This window comes from Polistes dominula, unplaced genomic scaffold, assembly GCF_049000335.1.
Source record: "Polistes dominula isolate Pdom_NZ unplaced genomic scaffold, Pdom_raw_medaka contig_11, whole genome shotgun sequence".
Classification (NCBI taxonomy): Eukaryota; Metazoa; Arthropoda; class Insecta; order Hymenoptera; family Vespidae; genus Polistes; species Polistes dominula.
Window position 1 is genome coordinate 1,027,900 of NW_028301154.1, and position 22,265 is coordinate 1,050,164.

The 22,265-nt window shown below is 26.7% G+C and overlaps 1 protein-coding gene across 2 annotated transcripts in view; it reads left to right on the forward strand.

The window, feature by feature from the left end:
• The first annotated feature begins 2,094 nt into the window (after nt 1–2,094).
• The window catches only part of LOC107071521 (semaphorin-1A), a 246,998-nt gene continuing 226,827 nt past the window's right edge, over nt 2,095–22,265 (forward strand). For both annotated transcript variants that reach the window (XM_015330571.2, XM_015330572.2), the window contains exon 1: nt 2,095–2,223. In XM_015330571.2, coding sequence (XP_015186057.1) covers nt 2,127–2,223 — 97 coding nt within the window. In that variant the 5' untranslated portion in view covers nt 2,095–2,126. The remainder of the gene's footprint in view (nt 2,224–22,265) is intronic.

Sequence of the window (22,265 nt, forward strand, 5' to 3'; positions counted from 1 at the left end):
ATTTGATTATATTTTTCCTAATACGAAGATGAGACACGTTGTCACGGAACAATTGCAATTTTTTTGGATTTTAATTTTTTAAGATTGTCATTCTAGCATTGATAATAGTAAAAATAGTAATACTGAAACTTTTTATATTTATTTGATTATTATATATATTATATTATATTATTAATAAAATATTTAATTAATAAAATTATCTACGAACTTATATCATCAATTTTTTGAACAGATAAATATCATATATTCTAAAAATCTTTTTCAACCTATATTAAATATAAATTAATGTAATAAACAAATAAATAAATAATAATTTCTCATTAACGAGATATGATTCAAAAAAAAAAAAAAAAAAAAGGAAAAACAAGAAACTACAAAAATCGCTTTTCAATAGTCATTTATTCTCATCCGTTTAAAATTAATGAAAATAATATTCATTAAATATTTGCGTTTTAATATAGACCTCCGTTTATGCGATTTATCGACCGAATAGAGAATCGATAAAATTAGGGAATATTATTTTAGCTTCGATGATAGATAATATATTTGATAAACGTATATATATATCTAGGTAATAAAGAACGAAGCGAGTTTATATATTCGTGTAACTGGCGTAGAATGAGTTGGTAATCTATTTATTAAAATCCATCGTTAAGTCGAAAGATTTATGCATCGATCGAGCCCGTTAAAATCAATTTTGCGATAAGGTATTAAATTTTCCGGATATACCAACACACACAAATTCATACCCTCATATATGCAATCATATATGCAGTCATATATGTAGTACTCATACTACACGTAGTTATACACCATTACTGTTTATCGAAAAATATTCCACTTTCATACCCAGCTCGTACGTTTATAATGGAGTGTACGTTGTAACACGATGTAAATGTATTTTGAATAGCGAACCATGAACGATACCGATGGATTACTATCGTTAAGCCGTGGGAAAAGCGTCAAATTAATTTATACGAACGTGAAATGACACTTGGTTGTCTGTTAGTGTATTCTATATGCAGTATATTGTATAAACATATGTTATAACTTATATATGTATAAACATATTATATTACATTATTTTAAGTGTAGTATGTGTGTATGTACTATAGAAAGTACATTAGATTTCTTAGTTTAATCGTTGATGAGAAATAGTTGGAAGTAGTATAACTTATCTATGATGTTTCAGGATGTATAGAAACATTCATAACTTTTTGAATAATTCAAGTAGTCTTATATATATCCTTTTTAATTCTCGTCATATTTATATACTTATATATATAAATTTATGTATTTAATGTATAGGGTTAGTAGAGTTTCGAAAAGTAACCCCTAAATATATTAACAATATAATATATAATATATATAATAATATATAGTACAGTAATTAATTTAATAAATATATATATTACAATTTTATTATTTAAAAAAATTATTTTAATTAATTAATTTAATAAATATATATTTATTAAATTAATTACTGTACTATATATTATTTATTACAATAATTATATTAAATATATATGAATATATATTGATTTTATAGTTGTAGTTAAAATTATTGATCTTTACTACTTCTTTTTATGAAATTCTAATCTTTTCTTTACTTGCACATTTTACCAACACACTAAATTAATTAAACATACTATTCTAAATCTATTTCTACTCTTAACACTAATTTAAATTCAAAATTTTCTATTTCAAATTAAAAAAAAAAAAAAAACAACTAATTCATTTAACAAATTCAATTATCGTTTTAATAAAAATTCATAAAAGAAAACTAACGGAAAACTAACGAACGAACTACGATGATTAAAAAAAAAAAGAAAAGATAAAGATAAAGATAATAAAGTTATTATACAAGAAAATATTGAACTAGTAAAGAAAGTTTTTTTTCCTTTCTTTTTAATAACATTGTTTTACTGACAAAATTATCTAACTGATATTCCTTTTTTTTTTTTTTTTCATATTTTTACAGGATTGTGTCAGAGTTGTGACCAGACAGAAAATGTCGAGGCTAGAAAGTTATCGCTGATCCTAAGGACGAAGGACCTTAGGCAGCCCTTCCCCATCCCTTCCAATCCTCCCCCCAGATAGGTCGTCGGACTCGGCGCTGTTCCACGATGAGCGCATCACTGAGGATTTTGGCGTTGATCGGCTTAGCCGCGCCAAACGTGGCTTGGCCACAGGATCCCGTTCCTAGAATTCACGTCAAGCATCGTGAGTAATGTGCTATTATATATATATCTATATGTATCTATATACTATATATGTTTGATATCGTCCTTTCATAGGATTATACCTAAATGAAATTATCACTGATATTGTTATTACATTTTTCCTTTTTTTTTCTTTTTTTTTTATCTTCATTTTTATCACAAATTTCATGATTGAAGAAAGGGTTTCATTTATTTTTCTGACGGTTTGTTTATTTTTTATTTTATTTTATTTATTGTTATAACATTTTCTATTTTTTTTTCTTTCTTTCTTTTTTTTTTTTTTTTGTCACAAATTTGATGATCGAAAGGATTTAATTTATTTTGCTTACGGTTTGTTTCTTTTTTATTTTATTTTTATTTTTGTTTGTTTTTTTTTTTTTATTTACTGCAATAACATATTGGTTTTTAATTAGTTGTTTATCTCGTCTACAAAATAAAATATACATATATAAAAACTTTGTTTTTTTTTTTGTATTTTATTTTATTTTATTTTATTTTATATACTGCTATAACATTTTCTATTTTTTTTCTTTTTTTCTTACAGTTTTTGCTTTTTATTTTATTTCATTTTGAATCAAATATTACACAAAAATTCAATATATATGTATAGTACAGTAATAAGTGTTTAGTGTTAGTTTTAATATTATTATTTAAAGAATAATTATTGATAAAACATAAATAGGTTTGTTTTTTGGTTTTTTTCTTTTTAACGAGTTGAAATTTCATATTTTACAAAATGTAAATAAAAAAATAAAACGAGGAATTTAACATTTTAATACAATGTTATATGTAGATGTGTTATATTGTTTTTTTTTTTTTTTTTTTTTTTAGTTTTAGACGAATAATATTTATCATTAGTATAAAAATAATGTGTGTAAGTTCTGGGGGGGGGGGGGTTGGCGCTGGTGAGAGAAATGTTGGAAATAGAAATTATACTTGAGAAAAAGTAAGTTTAAAAGAGGAATGTACATAATTACTTGTACAGTTACACGATTATGCAATTTCATGCAATTATAACAGTGATAATTGTACGTGGTCGTGAAGTGGAACGTGACAGGTATCTGTTACACTGTTTTATTGTTTGACAATATTATTTTCTATTTTAATGATTTATTTTATTGGCAATGCAATATAATCAGTGTAGTCATTGAAAGTTGTCATTTCTTATAATATATGTGGGTTGTTAGTTTAAAACGGAACTATGGTTTAATAATTCAAATAATTATTTAAATGTACAAATTCTTTTCCAGTAGACTAATCATATTTCTAATTACACCACATCCTATGTTTAAATAACATTTTCTTTTTTTTTTTATAATAATTAAAATTAAAATTGATTGATCGATTCCTGTATATAAAACAACATGACTTCTCAATGATTTATTAAAAACATACAATTTAACTCATGTCAGAGTACATTTCTGAATATTTTCATGAAATCAATGAAACTAAAAATAAGAATAGATAAATTATAAAGTTTATATCTTTTTAAATAATTATAAATAATATCCATTATATTAATCTTAAAAATATATATTTAGACTAAAGTATATATATATATATATATCTGTATTATATCGTACTCATATATTTAAGGAACTCGACTACGTTCTAATCTTCTTATGATCTTAAAAGGGTCAGGTAGAACTATAATTTAACACATCTCTCTCTCTCTCTCTCTCTCTCTTCTCTCTCTCTCTCTACAAACATACTTAAGTTTCTACATCTGATTCTTCCATTTCGTTGCACATATTACATAAGCCGGACAACACTGTGAAAAGGGCTCTTTAGAAGAAATAAGAAGAAGAAGAAGAAGAAGAAGCTTTTGAAAGTTTCAGTTGGTTTAAAAAAAAAAAAAAAAAGAAAAAACAAAGAAAAACTCTTTTTTAAGATTACCAAAGTGAGTTTCATGTCTCACGTATCAGATTCACATAAGAGACACACATGTATACATCTGTATATTTGATGCACCTGTGGATTCGATCATAGAATGATTCGAGGGTTAAAACTAGGACAGTTTCTGATGCCTGAACAACTTTGTTTCTCACTTTATTGGAATAGTTGAGTGGAGAGAGAGAGAGAGAGAGAGAGAGAGAGAGAGAGAGAGAGAGAAAAAGAATGAAATAGGGTTTACAAGAGAAGAGAGGGTTAACGATCGGTCGAAATTTGTGAGCGAAATACACCAGCCCACTTTACCCCATCATCCCAAACCCTCCCTCCTCTCCCCACCCTCCCCTCACCTCCCCTCCCCCTCACTTCTCGTAGCTTTTGACGCGGATCAAATATTGGCGTGTGTCGCGTGCTTCGAGCATCACTGCGGCCGCTTTGGTAAATCCTATCGAGTATTCAATTACGGTAGAAACGACACTCATTCAAACGCGAGTATGTGAGTAAATGAATGTGTGTAGAGTGTTATAGTGTTAGAGTGAGTAAGTGAGTGTTAGAAGAGTAAGTGAGTGTAGAATGAATGAGTGTGAGAGTAAGTGAGTGTTTCAGTGAGTAAATGTGTATAAAGTGAGTTTGTGTAGAGTGAGCGTGTACATGAGTGAGTGAGTGTGTAAGTAAACGAGTGTGTGAGTGAATGAGTGAATATGTGTGAGTGTAAGTGAGTGAGTGAGAGTGTAGTGAGGTAGCCAGTGAACGGTTGCACATTGACACCAAATAGTGAGTAAACGAGTAAGTGAATGAGAGTGTGTGAAATTGAGTGAGTTTTTGTGAGAGTAAACGAGTGTGTGAGTGAGTGAAGAGTTGCACACTGATACCAGATAGCCGATAGATGTACAGTCTGTCTCTTTGTAGAGTTAGTTGTTATTGGAGTTAGCTTGGAGATGAAATTGGCCAGGTCTGATGTGTATCACGATTCGGTACTATATCTAAAAGATAGACACATATGTAGTATTACCTAGATATATATACTGTATAGTATTTTAATGCTCAATTTTCTATTCTATTTTATTTAATACTCTTCAGACACCTGGTATAATACTTATTTTATTCTTTTTTTCCTACTTTTACTTCATCCATTCGAATTCTAGTTGGTGGTTTATTTTAATAGGAACGTTTTCGTGCAACGTAGAAATGTTGATTCAACGAAATCTGAGAGAATGTTAAAAAGAAATACTTTGAGAGTATATCAAAATGACAAAAGTATGATTGTCACGTATGGTTATTCTTGTTCTTTGTAAATAAAAAAAGAAAATCTTGATAAATCACTTAGGATAGATAAAGAAGTTAAAAGTTTCCATGAACCTTGGTGAACAGTTGGAAATTTGAAACGAGAAGAAGTTTCTTACTGTTATATATATATATGGTGTTGTATATCACTAAAGTTGATAAGAGGAGGGTAAGTTAAACGTTTCGATAAGCCGATGCTCTTTTTACATCAGCTAAATCCTCCTACGAAATCTTTTATATGTCTCTGTATACATATATATATGTAACATAAGTTTCTCTATTTATGTATGTATATGTGTATATGTAAAATGTACGATTGTATTACATATGTTGGTATGTAGGTTAGTCATTCGCGTTGGTACGACTCGGAAGCCGTATTACTCGAATTGGCTTTTGCAAAGAGTAAGTAAGCTCGTTAGGACTCGGAAGAACTTTGTTAAGCTTTAGTAAGTAAAAGAGAGAAATAAGATAGATAGATAGATAGATAGATAGATAGATAGAGGGGAGAGGGAGGGGGGAAAGAAGAAATAGTCTATCGTCGAAACGTCGACTGCGTTTCTTTGAAAAGAAACTAACTTTCCTCCAGGTCGCATCTTTTATTGGACTAACTTCAATTGAACAATTTCTTATCGACCAATCATCGATAGACTTTATTATCTTTGATTGTTAAATTGTAATATTTGACAATTCAATCAATATTCTAGAATATAAACGTTTATGTATAAATTATATATATTTTATAGAGTATATATATATATCTTATATGTATTATATATATTTTTTTTCATTTTATATATTTTTTATATTTTATATTTTAGGTTTTTTAAATTTCATATTTCTTGTTTTATATATTTTTTGTATTTTTTATATTTTTTATATTTTATATTTTCTAAAATATATATTACATATATATATATATATTATTAAAATAATTTTATATATTATTTTTAAATTGTTATGACGATTTAATTAATTTTTAATTAAACTAATAATAAATAATAATAAAATTAAACCACCAACTACGGTATTTTATTTTTAGATAAACTTATCTTATCTTATTATTTGTAATTCAAACAAAAAAAAAAAGAAGTAAAATATATTTGTTTCTCGATTAGAAATTTAAATAACTATATATAAACTAAATTATTAAAAAAGTATGAAATTATATTTTTAAAAAAATTATATGATAAAGAAATAATTTTAATTACAATTATATTACACAATAATTCGTGTTAATAATTAATAGATAATACAAATGACATTTTGAGACATTACATATATTTTTGTTTTCAATAATTACTCGTATATCTATACTTGCATATTACATTTATAGAATTTTATAAAAGAAATCTATTTTTTTATATTGCATTCGACATATAAAATGTAAAAGAAAAGATGGAGAAAGGTTTCTTATTCAATCGTATATATATATATCTGTCGTAAATAATGATTATCACTAAAATCGACATTGCTTTATATTTCTTTCTACGAACACCATATCTCTTTCTTAGTAAAGTTACAGGGGACCCATAGCTCTTTTTATCATTCTACCTCTCTTTCTCTTATAGCTTTTTCTTAGTAAGATCGTAAAAATACTCTACTAGTTTCATATTCCAGTGAGGAATAAGTTAGAAAAAAAAAGAAAAAAGAAAAAAAAAACTTACACCTTGGTTATAATAAATTAATGGGGTTAATTGAATATCTTCATTGTTAGATTTAATAAAAAAACAACAAAAAGATGTAAAATGTTAGATATCACAGATCATTTTCATTTAGCATAATTTCTAATTCTACATAATTCAAAGATACTTACATACATGTACACACATATATATATATATATATATATATATATATATATATATATATATATATATGTGATCTATATAAATTCTCGTTTAAACTGTCATACTTATATATGATAATAATGACCCGATATTGGGATATAACCACCAACCAATCGAAATGATGTTATGTAAGAGAATCACATAGAATATCATTATGGTTAGTATGATTTGACGGATACTTATAATATGCTAGCGGAAAGAACCGATTCTACTCACTGCGAAATGGTTTAACGACTAAATGGATATTCTTTAATAGTATATATATATATAAAAGTGTATATATATATATATATATATATCTATGTACATATGTGTACGTACTGGTGCACACGTTCGTCTATAAAGCGGTACTTTCTCGTGCTTCCGTCCTAAATTCAATCCCAGAAAACGAACTACTGAGAAAGAGAGAGAAATAGAAATAGGGGGAAGTAGGGGGGAGGAGGAGGAGGGAGAAGGAGGGAGTTAGAAAGAGTTTCCTTTACCATTCTCTATTATTTCTGTCTCATTGTATTTTTTTTTTATTTTTTTTTTTTATATCTCTTTTATCATTTATCTTTATCACATTCTATTCGAAGTATTCGAAGTTATCGCGTTGTGTTCTTTCTATTGTAACTTTTTTACATTAATTAATTGTTACTTAGGTTGAAAATAATCAAATCAATTATTAATTTTTAAACTAATGAATATTATTGGGTCTTGTGATCTTTGATATGTGTGTGTGTGTGTTGTTTTTTGTTTTTTAATTTATTAATACAAATTGTAAGTCTAATTTGATCACGAATGTGATATTGTTATATTAGTTTATATTAGTTTATATAGGTGTTTATTAGTTTATATTTTACTTTATATAAGTGTTTATTAGTTTATATTAATTTATATTAGTTTCCAAAGGTGTTCTATAATTTTATTATTATTTATTGTTAATTTGTTAATCTGGATTGTAAATCTAATTTGATCACGAATGTGATTTTGTTGTATATTAGTTTTTTTTTTTATATTTAGTTTTCATAAGTGTTTTATAATTTATATTAATTTATTTAAGTTTATATAGGTGTTTATTAGTTTATATTAATTTATATAAGTGTTTATTAGTTTATATTAATTTATATTAGTTTTCAAAGGTGTTTTATAATTTTATTATTATTTATTGTTAATTTGTTAATCTGGATTGTAAATCTAATTTAAACACGAATGTGATTTTGTTGTATATTAGTTTTTTTTTTTATATTTAGTTTTCATAAGTGTTTTATAATTTATATTAATTTATTTAAGTTTATATAGGTGTTTATTAGTTTATATTAATTTATATTAGTTTTCATAAGTGTTTTATAATTCTATTATTTATTTAAAAAAAATTATATCATTAACTAGATAGAAATATAGAAAGATAGAGTGAGAAAAGAAAACACAAGTCTAAAGATACTTAAACTTGACAGCAATGAAGATCTCGATTAAGTCGATTTTTCCGGTTGCTACTTTTCACCAGATCCGATTTTCAAAAGAACAGATAGGATAGAATTCAAACCGGTAAAATAGTAAAAAAAAAAAAAAAAATAAAAAAAAAAATAGAAAGATATGGAATAGAAGAGAAGGAGAAAAAAGATCGTAGAAAAAGGAGAAAGAGAAAACGTGTCTCGATTTGATTGATCGTCCTATGGGAAAACTACCATCGACCTGTCTCTCTCTCTCTCTCTTTCTCTCTCTCTCTTTCTCTCTCTTTATTTCTCACATCCTGTCTCTCATTCTCTCGAATTTTCCCTCTGTTTCCACGTGACCGACCGTTCTTCTTCTACCTTTCGTGTCCATTCGATTTCACCTTTATTCTCACCTATACCACCCCTTCTTACTACCCCTCCACAGTCCACTATAATTCCCCTTACACATTCCTCTTACCCTTCTAAACTTTCCTCAATCCCCTTGTAATTCTCTTCCTACCTCGTACCCTCCCTCCTCCCTCCCCCCTTTACTTTTCCGTAACTTTTCTTACACCCCATAACCACCACCACCATTCTCACAAACCTGTAACTTCACTTACCTTTACCCCCCTCCCTACACCCGCCTCCCACTCCTGTAATTCCCCTTACAAGTCGTAACCTCTTTCATATCACATAACTCTATTCACTCTTTCCTTCCTTGAACTTTCGTTCAACCCTTAAACCACCCTGCCAAACCTCTCTCCAACCCCCGTAACCACCTTGTCTTCCCCTTATTCTACTACCCATCGTAGATTCCCGTTTTGTCGAAGCTCTTTTCGATCCATGACCCGACGTGCACTTTCACCAGAATTCTGCTGCTGCTGCTGCTGCTACTGGTGCTGGTTCTGCTGATGGTGGTGGTTGGTGGTGGTGGTGGTGGTGGTGTTCGTCTCTTCTACGACGGGATAGATTTATTAATGTCTTGGGGATCGAACCAACCTACCGAGAATGACGGTAAATCGATAAAACGTATATGGGGGGAGGGTGGTATGGGTTTGGGGTGAGTAGGTAGGTGGGTGGATGGGTGGTTCCGGGGGAAAAGCAACCCTTCTCTCTATCTTTCTATCTTCTTTCTCTCTTTGTTTCTTTCTTCAATACTCGGCAGAAATAAAATTGTATTACGAATAAATGATCGGTTAGAGAGTGTGAGGAGTAAACTTCGTTTCTATTGTCACCTGGAAAACTTTGAAACGTTTACGTGGTAACAAGAGAAGAAAAGAAGTAGAAGTAGAAGTAGAAGTAAGAAAGAAAAAGTAGAAGAAGTAGAAGAAATATAGGTATAGGTGTTTTTATTTATTTCCTTTTTATTTATTTATATTTTATTTATTCCTTCTTCTTCTTCTTCTTCTTCTTTTTCTTCTACTTTATTTCTTCCTTTTTTCTTATTATTTTATTTTTATTAATTTTATTGTATTTATATTATTTATATTATTTATTCTCAGTATTTATATTATATTATATTTATATTATATTATTATATATATTATATTATTATATATATTATATATTTATATATTTTATATTAATTTATTTAATATTATTATATTAATATCATTATATTATATTATATATTTATATTTATATATTTTATATTAATTTATTTAATATTATTATATTATTATTAATATAATAGATTTATAATGAGGTATTATATAAAAGATTTAATATATATATATAATAATATTATTATATTAATATTACTATATTATATTATAATTATATTATTATATATATTATTTATATTATTTTATTATTTATTTATAAAAAAAAAGTATTATATACACTGACATTTTACTAACCGTTATATATTTCTAATGTTTCTTATAAAACAACAAGAACAACAACAACAACATTAATAAAAAATAAAAACGAAAGATCGGATAAAAAGTTAAAAGCTGTTCGAAACTGATGATCAAGCAAAAACATAAAAAATAAAAAAAATAAAAATAAAAAAGGGAGAAAGATATAAGGGTCATCTTTCATTCGTTGAAACACGTCAACGAGTCTGTGTGTTAACTTTCACGAACACTTGGATCAAGTTTAAACGTCAGTGATAATGAACACTCTCTTACTCTCTCTCTCTCTCTCTTTCTCTCTCTCTCTCTCTCTCTCTATCTTGTTCTGTTTTGTTGTTTTATCGTTGTTGTGTTGTGTTGGTTGCTGCAACGAATCAATGACTCGTTCACGCGTCAAATTGCAGTCTGATCTTGATCGGGGTGTTCATGTTGGTCATACGACGACGACGACGACAACACACGTACCATCAAATAACTTTTTTCATTTAAACACACACATCAATCGATATTGCTTTCTTTTTTTTAATTTTTTTTTTTTTTATCGATTTTTTATCCTCTTACAATTAGTACAGAGTTTCTTTTTTTTTTATTTTTTTTTTCACTTTTGTCGATACAATTTTATTAATTGTAAGTTTTGAGATAAATGAGTAAAAGAATACATACACACATACACACACACAGGACAGACAGAGAAATATATTTTGATGTATTGTTTTATTATTTTCAATTATTTAGATGAATATTAACAGTGATATATCGTTTGTAATTTTTGTTAAAAATTGAAATTCATTCATCTACTGTTGTAATTTATTATAAAATATAAAATAGAAAAATAAAAATAATTTAATTTATAAATAAAAATAAAAATAAAAATAAAAATAAAAGTAATTTAAATTAAATTACATTAAATTTATTAAAAATAAAGCTTTCTTTTATTATTATAATATAATATAATATAATAAAAAAAAATATTGCCATCTGCAATTTGCATTGCACACTTTCTGCTGCAATATTTTTAATAAGAAAAATATAAAAATAATAAAATCCAAATAAAACAGGAAAAACATTTCGTGTAACTATGTTTATTTGTGGATTTGATTATTTTTCACGATGATATATTGAATATTTGATATATAAAGAAAATAGATTTAGTCTATGATGATAATACATTTTTGTTTCTAATCTCGTCCTCGTAAGATCAATCAACTTCAATAATCATCAATAATCACGTTCCGGAGTTCATCGGTGTGTTCCTCATGGAAGTTTCTCGTTGTCCAGACAACTATTACCATCGAGTGATGAAAGAAGAGGAAAGGGGTTAGAAATAAGAGAGAGAGTGAGAGAGAGAGAGAGAGAGAGAGATAGAGAGAGAATGACGAGAATAAGAATGAAAGAGAAAGAGAGTGATAGAGTAAAGGTTGGAGGGGGAGGGGGAGGGATGAGGGATGGGGGAAGGGGGGTGGAGGCTTGAGGGGTGTGGTAGATGCGTAATTCAATTCCAAGAGCAATCTCCGTTCGCAATTGTCGCGCTAGTCTCCGAAAGCTTCGTAAATAATAAACGAGAAAGATAGAAGAAGAAGAAGAAGAAGAAGAAGAAGGTTGCATTTTCTTCATTGTTTTAAGATAACCTACTAACTATATTATAATTCATTGATAACAAAAAAAAAAAAAAAGAAAAATAAACAATAAGATAAACCATCCTGGAATAATAGTATTATCGAATTAATCTTTGATACGAGTTAATCGTACCGTTTAATAAAACAATCATTCCACTTTAAATTAATAAGATTTATTTATATACATTTTTTATTGTCGTATTTTATATCAGAAGAATCATTTTTTTTTTTTTAATAATAAATGACTAGAATAAAAATTACGTGAAGTATTATTACGAAAGAAATAGAATTATTAATTTATAGGACAATTGTAAGATAAATCTTTTCGCAGATATTTAAATTTATACAAATTTTTGAAATGATATTAATTTAATATCATAAAATAACAATTTTAGTTTTTAGTTAGAATATACGATAACAAATATTTGTTTATTATTATATAAATTTTATTATTAAATAAATATAATTTAATATTATAATTTTATTATTAAATATAATTAATATACATTTTAATATTGTAGATATACAATATATATATATTTGTATTTTTCAATATACAAATTTTAATTGCTAATATATAGCTATTTTAATATAATAACTATATGTAGCTGTATATAGCTATTCTATTACCTATTATATATATATATATATATATAAATAAAATATCACATTTTAATATATATTTATTTAAATTACAAATATAATATTCATAATATTAAAATTGACCCCCCTCCCCAATTACTATAAATCTAATTATCCTAACATATGAAATATCATGGGTTATATATATATATATATATATGTTTCATATAGATCATCTTCACTCATCCCCCTTTATTCTCTCTATCTCCCTTTTCCCCTTCCCTTTCTTCTACCCTTTCCTTCTCCCTTTACCCTATTTTACGTTGGGACGGTAATTATGAGCGGTATACCGTAGAATAACGTGAGAGCGTCGACTTAAGAGCATTAGTTGGGTTGGTTCCTGCGTGAGCTCGTTCATGTTCTTCCTTCACTTATGTCTCTCAAGAACAACCTTTTGTCTTTTTCCACTTGGTGGGTAGCTTGAGAGAGAACTATTTACTGGGTTCAACATCCAACCTTCGCGCTTAGAATTATTAATCTAAAACGCACGATAATTACACGAAGCAGCAGCAGTTCTCACGAATACAGTTCTTCTTCTTCTTCTTCCTCCCTTTAACCATTGCCACCCATCCTAACTCCCCCACACTCTTAGTTTCTTTAGTTACCACAAGTCCCCCACCCCATTCCCATCCAAGTTTTCATCGTTTACATGGTTTCGTTAATCATTCCAGTCAATCTTGATTTTTTACTCGACACAAAATTGGATGAAATGTGATTCGTAAAATGTTAATTGGTTTCTTCTTGTTTTTTTTTCTCTCTCTCTCTCAACTTATACCTTTTTTTTTTAATTTTTTTTTTTTAGAAAGAGATCGTACGATTTCTCTAAGTACGATCTCTGTCTCTCTCTCCCTCTCTTTCTCTTTCTCTCGTATGAGATCGTTTGCTCCCACTCATACGGCACCACCACGACACGGATTTAAACTCGTGCAGCTTTTTCAACTTTGCGACTCTCGAGTGGGCTCTCCTACACGCTTCGTTGTGTATCCAACGATTAAAATTCTTACAAAGTGGCCACTTCTATTTTTTCCCTTTCTCTTTTACATCTTCTTTCCCTCTTCTCTATTACTTCTTTCTACTCTTTTTTTTTTCTTCTATTTTACTTTTTGTTTCTATGCATCTAATTTCAATTCTAACTTAAACTTTCTCTTTCTCTCTTTCTCTCTTTCTCTCTTTCTTTTTCTTTTTTTTTCTCTTTTTTTATATTTCTGATTTTTTTAAAACTATTACTAAAATTTGTTCTAATGATCTATAAATTATTTAAAAATTCATTTCCAATTCTTCTTTCTCTTTTTCTACATTTTTTTCTTATTCAATTTCCAATACACTTTGTGCATTTTGTAATTTTGTAAAACACCAATTCGCATAATAGGACATTTTTATTTTTTTTAATAACCCAAAGACCTGTAATAACAATAATAATAATAATAATAATAATAATGATAATAATAGCAGGTGTGATAACGATCATAATAATGATAATAGAAGCAAAATATGAGAAAGTAACTTAAATTATAAAACGTAACTACATTTATTTTTGTATTATTATTATTTTTTTTTTTACTACATTCGTTATAACAAATTAAAATAATAATAATAATAATAATCATAGACTTAATGGTGATTGTATTAGAAAAACAGGAAATGTAAAACTTCGAATGTAGTAAAAACGTAACATTTATATTTTTTTTTGTTTATATCTCCTTTAATATTTTATTACGTCAGACGAGAAATGACGTGTCAAAATGGGCAAATGGTTAGTTACATAGTTGAAAAATTCTTCTTTTGTTATTTCATTCAATATCATGTGTACTCATTTTAACAAATAGGTTGAAAAATGTTTCACTACTTCTTTCAAAATTCTTTTTACACGTATTACCATTTCAATACAAACGAAATATACGTACATGTATACTAATCAGTAGATGTACTACAGTCAGATGACTGTACACTGTTTAATAAATGTTTTAAATTAATACATAAATTTATAAAAACAAATTTTACATTGTATATATCCAATATAAAAATTCATCATGGTAAAAAAACATATTTTCAATCAATCAGTTTATTGATTCTTCATCAGAACACTTGACCTTTTTCAAAAATTGCATCTTTTAATAATTTTGTTAATACAAAATCTTGTTTATTGTACATAAAACATAAAGTTGTACAATAACCACGTGCAATTGAAAAATAATATTTGACAAATGGAGTTAGGACACTTTTAATAATAAACTGTTCATATATAAATGTATGTAGAATTTGTTTAAATAATTATAGAATACATTTACCTATCGTTTCTAGTGTATTCACCTAGATAAATTCACTGGAGTAGAAATTTGACTAAAAACAAAAAAGAAATACAAAGGAAGTAAGCAAGTAAAGATGCAAAGTAAAGAAGCTACCCAAAGCTTTCATGTTAGACAGAACATAAGGTATGGGTATCAACCATGGTATATCAGCAATCTTACCAACAACATCCATCGCGAATTTAGTACGTCCACCCTCGCGGCGTTTTACGATTCTCGCATTTATACGATCCTACTACTACCACCACTACTACTACTACTACTACTATTACTATTACTACCCTTGTTCCAGTTTATACTCGTGGAAACTCCTTACTTAAGCAGAGAGAAAAAGTCTCCTCTTATTCTACTCGTGTCTAAGATAAAAATAAAAACAAAAAATATAAAAGAAAGAGAGGAAAAGGGAGAAAGAAAGAAAGAAAAATTAGAATGGGGTTTTGGAAGAAAGAAAACAAAATATTTGTATATTTTTTTAAATAAAAATTCACAGTGTCACCAATGAAGTTCAGAATGTCAAATTCAGTTTTTCAATGAAGTTTGAAAACTGCTCAACTGAACTTAATGAAATTTTTAATTATTTTGTGTGTGTGTGTTCTTTTTTTAATCTACATACATAGGATAGATTTTATCTCAATTATTTTTTGTTGCTAATTTATTATTAAGATTATTTATTTATTATTTACAGTTGAGATTATTTCTTTCTTTCTGTATGATTTTACGAACTTTAAATATACATAATTAGTAAATGAAATTATTAAAATAATTAAATTAATTTAAATTAAATTAAATTAAATTACATTACATTACATTACATTATATGATATTATATTATACATTAATTAAATAATTAAATAGAATGATTATTTAAATGATAATGAATGTAACAGATGATTATTAAATTTTAATTGAATTACTCGCAGTTCGTATTTGAATTCGATACAATTGACTCTCATTCGATGTGAAAATGGACCAATTCATTTTCATCTTTCTTTTTTACTCTTTTAATCATTTTCTTTTTTAAAGTTTTAACTTTGCTTGGTATTACTGCTTTTCTTTAAATACTTTTCCTTTCTCTTTGCGGTTGACCGAGCAAAGGGTAACTTATCTTAGGATGGTTTTTCAAGTTTTTTGATACTCTTGTCGGGAAAAATCAAGCTAACTTTTTTTTTCCTTTCATTTCCTATCCCTTTTCTCTAACCCTTTTTATTTTTTATTTTTTTTTTAAATGAACTACTCGAACGAAATAAATGAGAACAATAATAATAACGTGAAGAATGATACACGTTCGTTGATAATACTTGTACTTTGAAATAAAAAAGTGGAGTGGGGGAGGATGGGCAGGGGGAAGGGAGAGTAATGATAGAAAAGAAAGTAGAGAGGGTGGATAGAATAAGGGGATGCAAGTAAAAGAAAGAGATAGAGTTAGAGAGAGAGAGAGAGATAGTGAAAGATAAGTAAAATGTCAAGATAATAAAGAACGAATAGGAAACGATCATCATGAACGGAAAAAATTGTGGGTGGTTTCGCGATTTGTGATAAGATCGGTCGTGTCATGCAAGGAAATAAGAAGAGTATTATAAAAGATAGGACCATAAGTGAGTCGTTTCCTTGAAATATCACCTCTCTTTCTCTTTCTCTCTCTCTCTTCCTTTTTTTTTCTCTCTTTTTATGTTTCATTATTTCGATATTTTTTCTTCCTATTAATCTTCAATAATTTCTAATTGATATGTATCGACGTTTTAATTATCGAATAATAATTTAACAGTTCATTTTTATTTTTATTTCTTTTTTTCCATCAACGATCTTTTTATTTTTTTACATTATTTTTTTATTTTTTTTTTTTTTTTGAAAGAAAGAAAGAGAAAGAGAGAATTATAATCAAATGATTGAAAGAAATGAAATGCATTGAATTATTGTGCATTTAATTTGATAATCGTGGATGAATATTTGCAATTAGTATGATTGTTTATTTTTTTTTTAAATTAATTTTAGGATAACACAAGGTTGACTTTTCACACGTCCCTTTCTCTTTCTATTTTTCTCTGTGTTTCTTTTTTTTTTTTTTAATTGACATAAACGAAATGTACAAACATTTATGGTGCATTTAAATAATTGTAGATAAATATTTGCAACTAGTATGATTCTTTATTTTTTAAAATTATTTAGGATAACACAAGGTTGACTTTTCACACGTCCCTTTCTCTTTCTATTTCTCTCTCTGTTTATTATTTTTTTTTTTTTTTAAATTTGTTCCTTTTTTAGACAAAAAACTACCTCTTCCGGTAGTTGGTTTCGTGTTTCCGCGTATTCACGGTGATACAAATGCAAGGTAATATGCCAGTAGTTGCGATCTGTGTGCATATTCATCATATGTACCAGGTTTATACACACACATATATAGACGATATATACACATATACATTTATAAGTATAGTTTAATATACATACAAGCACATATAGTTACATTTACTTGAATAACACAGTCTGTATGCGTATGTATGTATATATATTTTGTATATGAATATATATATATATATGGGTATATATATATATGAGGGAGAATGAAGAAGAGGGAGGGAAGAGGAGGGGAAGAGGACGCTTTGCATACTGCCAACTCGTCCGCATTAATTTACACTAATGCTCTACAATTTGCGTTGCATTTGTCGCGCGGTTTGTGCGCACCGTAACGCGTTGCGACGAATGTGCGGTTTGTCTTTTATCTCCGAAACGTTCACCCTTTTACTATACCTAATATATAATGTTAGTTTGTATATATATATGTGTGTGTGTAGTTTTTTTTTCTTATATATAGAAGACAGGTATAAAATATATATTTTTTTTATGTGTTTATAAATATATATATATAGATACGTCAGTGGTGTGTCAACTTACAAATAGATATATAATGGTATAACATTATAATAATAATAGAATATTATTATAATATAATATATAATATTGTAATAATATTAAGATATAACATATATAGTAATATTATTATATTATATATATATTATTATACTATTATATTTTAATATTATTATATATATATTATAATATTAATATATTATAAAATATATATAATATATTAAAAAATTATAATTATAATATATTATAAATTAATATTATAATTAATAAAATATATTATAATATTGTTATAATATTATTGTATATATATATATACTAATGTGTATAAGATACGTGTAATTATTTTGCATATGTGTCAATGTATCGTTGTTACTCGTTTTTCATTTATCTTATGGTTGGTGGTTGGTTGGTTGGTTTGTTCATTCGTTCCTTCACCACTGCAATACAGTGGGGGACTAATGAGCCAGCTCATCAGAAACTTTGTCTCTTAAATTTTTGCCTAGTCGTTGGCTTATTCGAGTCATTCCTTTTGTTCACGGTGCCGATGAAAACGATCTTTTCAACAAAAAGATCTCTTTCGTATTTTTTTCTTTCTTCCATATCTTTCTACGAATAAACGAGAACACGATATTTTAATCCTTTTTTTTTTTTTCTTTTCTTTTCTCTTTTTATTTTATTCTTATTTCAATTAAATTGACATTTCTTATATTTCTGTCAGATCAAAAAAAAAAAAAAAAAAAAAAAAAAGAAAAAGAAAAAGAAAGAAAGAAAGCTTTTTAGTCGAAACGAATATCATTTTGATTTTAATGAGACATTATATGCATGTTATTTTTTACTGTTTTTTTTTTTGTTAATTAATAGAAGCTTTTGCAAAATGTATTTCTTACTAAAACATATTTCAAACGAATATGTCACATATATTTTCTTTCTGATTATTCAATCGTTTTTTATTTAATAATGATACATAATTCGATCCTTTTCAATTATCCTCATTAAAGATTTATCGATAATTTGTTTTTTTTTTTCTAATGAACGAATGGAAACAACAAAATAATATATATATATATATATTTAAGTCTCATTAAAATAGATTCACATATGCTTGACATATTTCTTAGAAATCTTCTTGAAAATTTCCATCAAAAATAATAAGACAATATATGCAATTTTATATTTTATTTTATTATCGTTTAATTTTGTTGCTTACACAATAAAAAAATTGCTTATACAATAAAAATCAAAAAATTATATTTATTATTATATAAATAAATTTATATAAACTTATATATTAATATATATAATTAAAATTACTACACTATACTATATTTTATTATATTGGGTTAGCAACTAAGTAATTATGGATTTCACCAATCATTTTCATTGAAAAATCTGCAATTTTACTTAGTTGCCAACCCAATATAATAAAATATAGTACAATGTAGTAATTGTATTTATATATAAATATATAAATTTATATAAATTTATTGAATTATTTTACGAATCATTTTCATTGAAAAATCCGCAATTACTTAGTTGCCAACCTAAAATATAAGAACGTGTATTATGTGATGTGATGACTGTTTGTTAATATTTATTTTTTCTCTTATTTCATTTTCATTTCCTATTATTTTGCAACTAAGATAATCCTCTTATATTACGTTATTATATAAATATATATATGAGCTAACATTACTAATTATAATTAATGTAATATTGCACTACATATCCGTTACACCTATATCACTAATCTGTCAGTAATTAAGATAACATAAAAGAGTTACTATTTCTCACGTAGAGATTGTTTTCAAGTCCTCGTTTCTCTTCCATTGTATATTATCTTCCTTTAATTTACTTTAATTACAAAAAAAAAATTAATAATTATCTTGATAACAATGTAACATATTACAAATAACGGTATACAAAATAATCATTTAGTATAAAATAAAACTTAGTTTTTAAAATAATTAACAAAGAGTTAAGATTAAAATTAAATAAAAATAAAAAACACAAAAAGAATAAAAGGAGTAAATAAAAAAATGACAAATACCACCACCATCACCACCATCAAAAAAAAAAAAAGAAAAAAACTAATGAGAAAGATTTAATTTAAAATCAGATAAACTTAGTAATAATAGTACTAGTATTACTACTAAGTATAACATTTTCACGATTCCTTCCTTAAGTGAAATTATTCTCTGAAAGAGCATTTTACTTCCTTCGGAGATTCTATAAAGCTATTTATTTAATTAAGTTTCCCCGATGATGATAATAATATAGACGAACGAACGAGAACGAACGAACGAATGAACGAGGACGGAAAGCCACGAACGGAAGAGACTCTTGAGAAGCAGGAACTGAGTGAATGACTGAGAAACCAAACGAAATAGAAAGACCTAATATGTATATGTGTTTATATATGTGTGTGTTTGTGTGTGTTTGTGTGTTAGCAAATGTGTAAGAGAGAAATAGGCAAGAAGACAACGTGCGTTTTGCAGGTTGCACGGGAATCGCGGTGCAATGCAGGCTCACAATGGGAGGAAACTCTGAACAAATTAGACGTACTCGAGGAATCTCCCAAGCTCACGCTTTATTAACGCTTTATTCCTACAATTCTACTCTCAACGTATACACATAACACGCATACATTAATAATATACAATAATTTTCCTTTATACACGTGCATACTAAACGCATACGTACGTATTATACTTCGTGAATAATAAATTGTACTCACAAAATGCATACAAAATGCCTATACAATTAATATATACATGTATATTTATTTATTTATTTATTTATTAGTATATGTTATTTAATATTATAGTATAAATATATAAATATACGTAGTATACTATACTATGTATAGTAATATAATAGTATATATACATACATATATATATTTTATTATTAAATTTATTATATTATTATATTTATTATATTATATATTTATTTTTATATATATTTATTATATATTTTATATATTATATATTATACTATTAAATTATAATTAATAATATTATTATAATTTTATATATTTTATATAGTATACTATGTGTTATGTAATATATATATATATATATTTTTAGTTACACACACAGAAACACACACTCTTGTGTGGTATGTAATTTGAATAAATGAACGATCTAAATGAATATTTTCGTGGAAAGAAGTATTCCAATTGTTCTTTTAAAAGCACCTGACAGGTATACAATTTCGTCGAGTTTAAAAAAAGAAAAAAAATACTTTCGTCAGATTTATTTTCAATAAATCTATTATTGAAATAAAGAAAAAAAAAAACTAAAAAAGGAATAAAAATTAATTCAATCAAAGGAACGAACGAGAATTATTTTTATCTTGAAAAAAAAAGTTGTTTTTTTTTAAAATAAAGATTTTAAATTCATTTGTTCTTATGCAACAAGTAAAATATTACACACATATAGATATATAAATTTAATAATATTATTATAAAATATATTATTCGTTTTATTAAATTATTTGAAAAAAAAAAAAAAGAGAATCGATCAATTGAAATTACAAATAATCTCGCGAGTTTAACATTTGAGCTAAAGTTAAACAATAAAATGCAAGGAATAAATTAGTTAATTAACGATTTCTAATTAGATTACTTAATCAAACTGCACAAATACACATATTACGGTTACGTTAAATACTCACACACCCCCCCCCCCACATGCCGCCTATTTTCATTAGTAATTCGTGGGGAATAGTAAATTGTTAACTTTAGGGATATGAAGCCGCTGATTTCGGCGTATCGCTAAATCAGTGAGAAGGGTTCCGATTCAAACGACGCAATTAACTCGGAAATACGATAGTTCACTGCGTTCGTTAACATCAGAAGAACCGTGTAATTCTCTCTATCTCTCTTACAACCCACCCCCCTCTTCCCCCCTTCCCCCCTTACTCACCCCTTCCTCCCTCCTCACTCCTCTTTTATACCATAACGTGGGTTTACAATCTCAAGCTGCGTATGTACTTACATAGATACATATTCTACGCTATTAATCAACGTGTTAAATCACGAGAGAGAGAGAGAAAGAGAAAGAGACAGAGTGAGAGAGAAAGAGAAAGAGAGAGAGAGAGAGAGAGAGAGAGAGAGAGAACGTTCACCTTCGATTCATCTAGGTGCTAACATAAAATAGTACTTACAAAGTTTAACTAACTATGTGATATATGTAATAAATGATAGGAAACATTCCCATTATGATATTATACGACATTAATTATCTATCCACATTTTAATTCGTAATGAAAATTATTATTCAAATAATAATAATGAAGTATAATTTTTATATAAAATA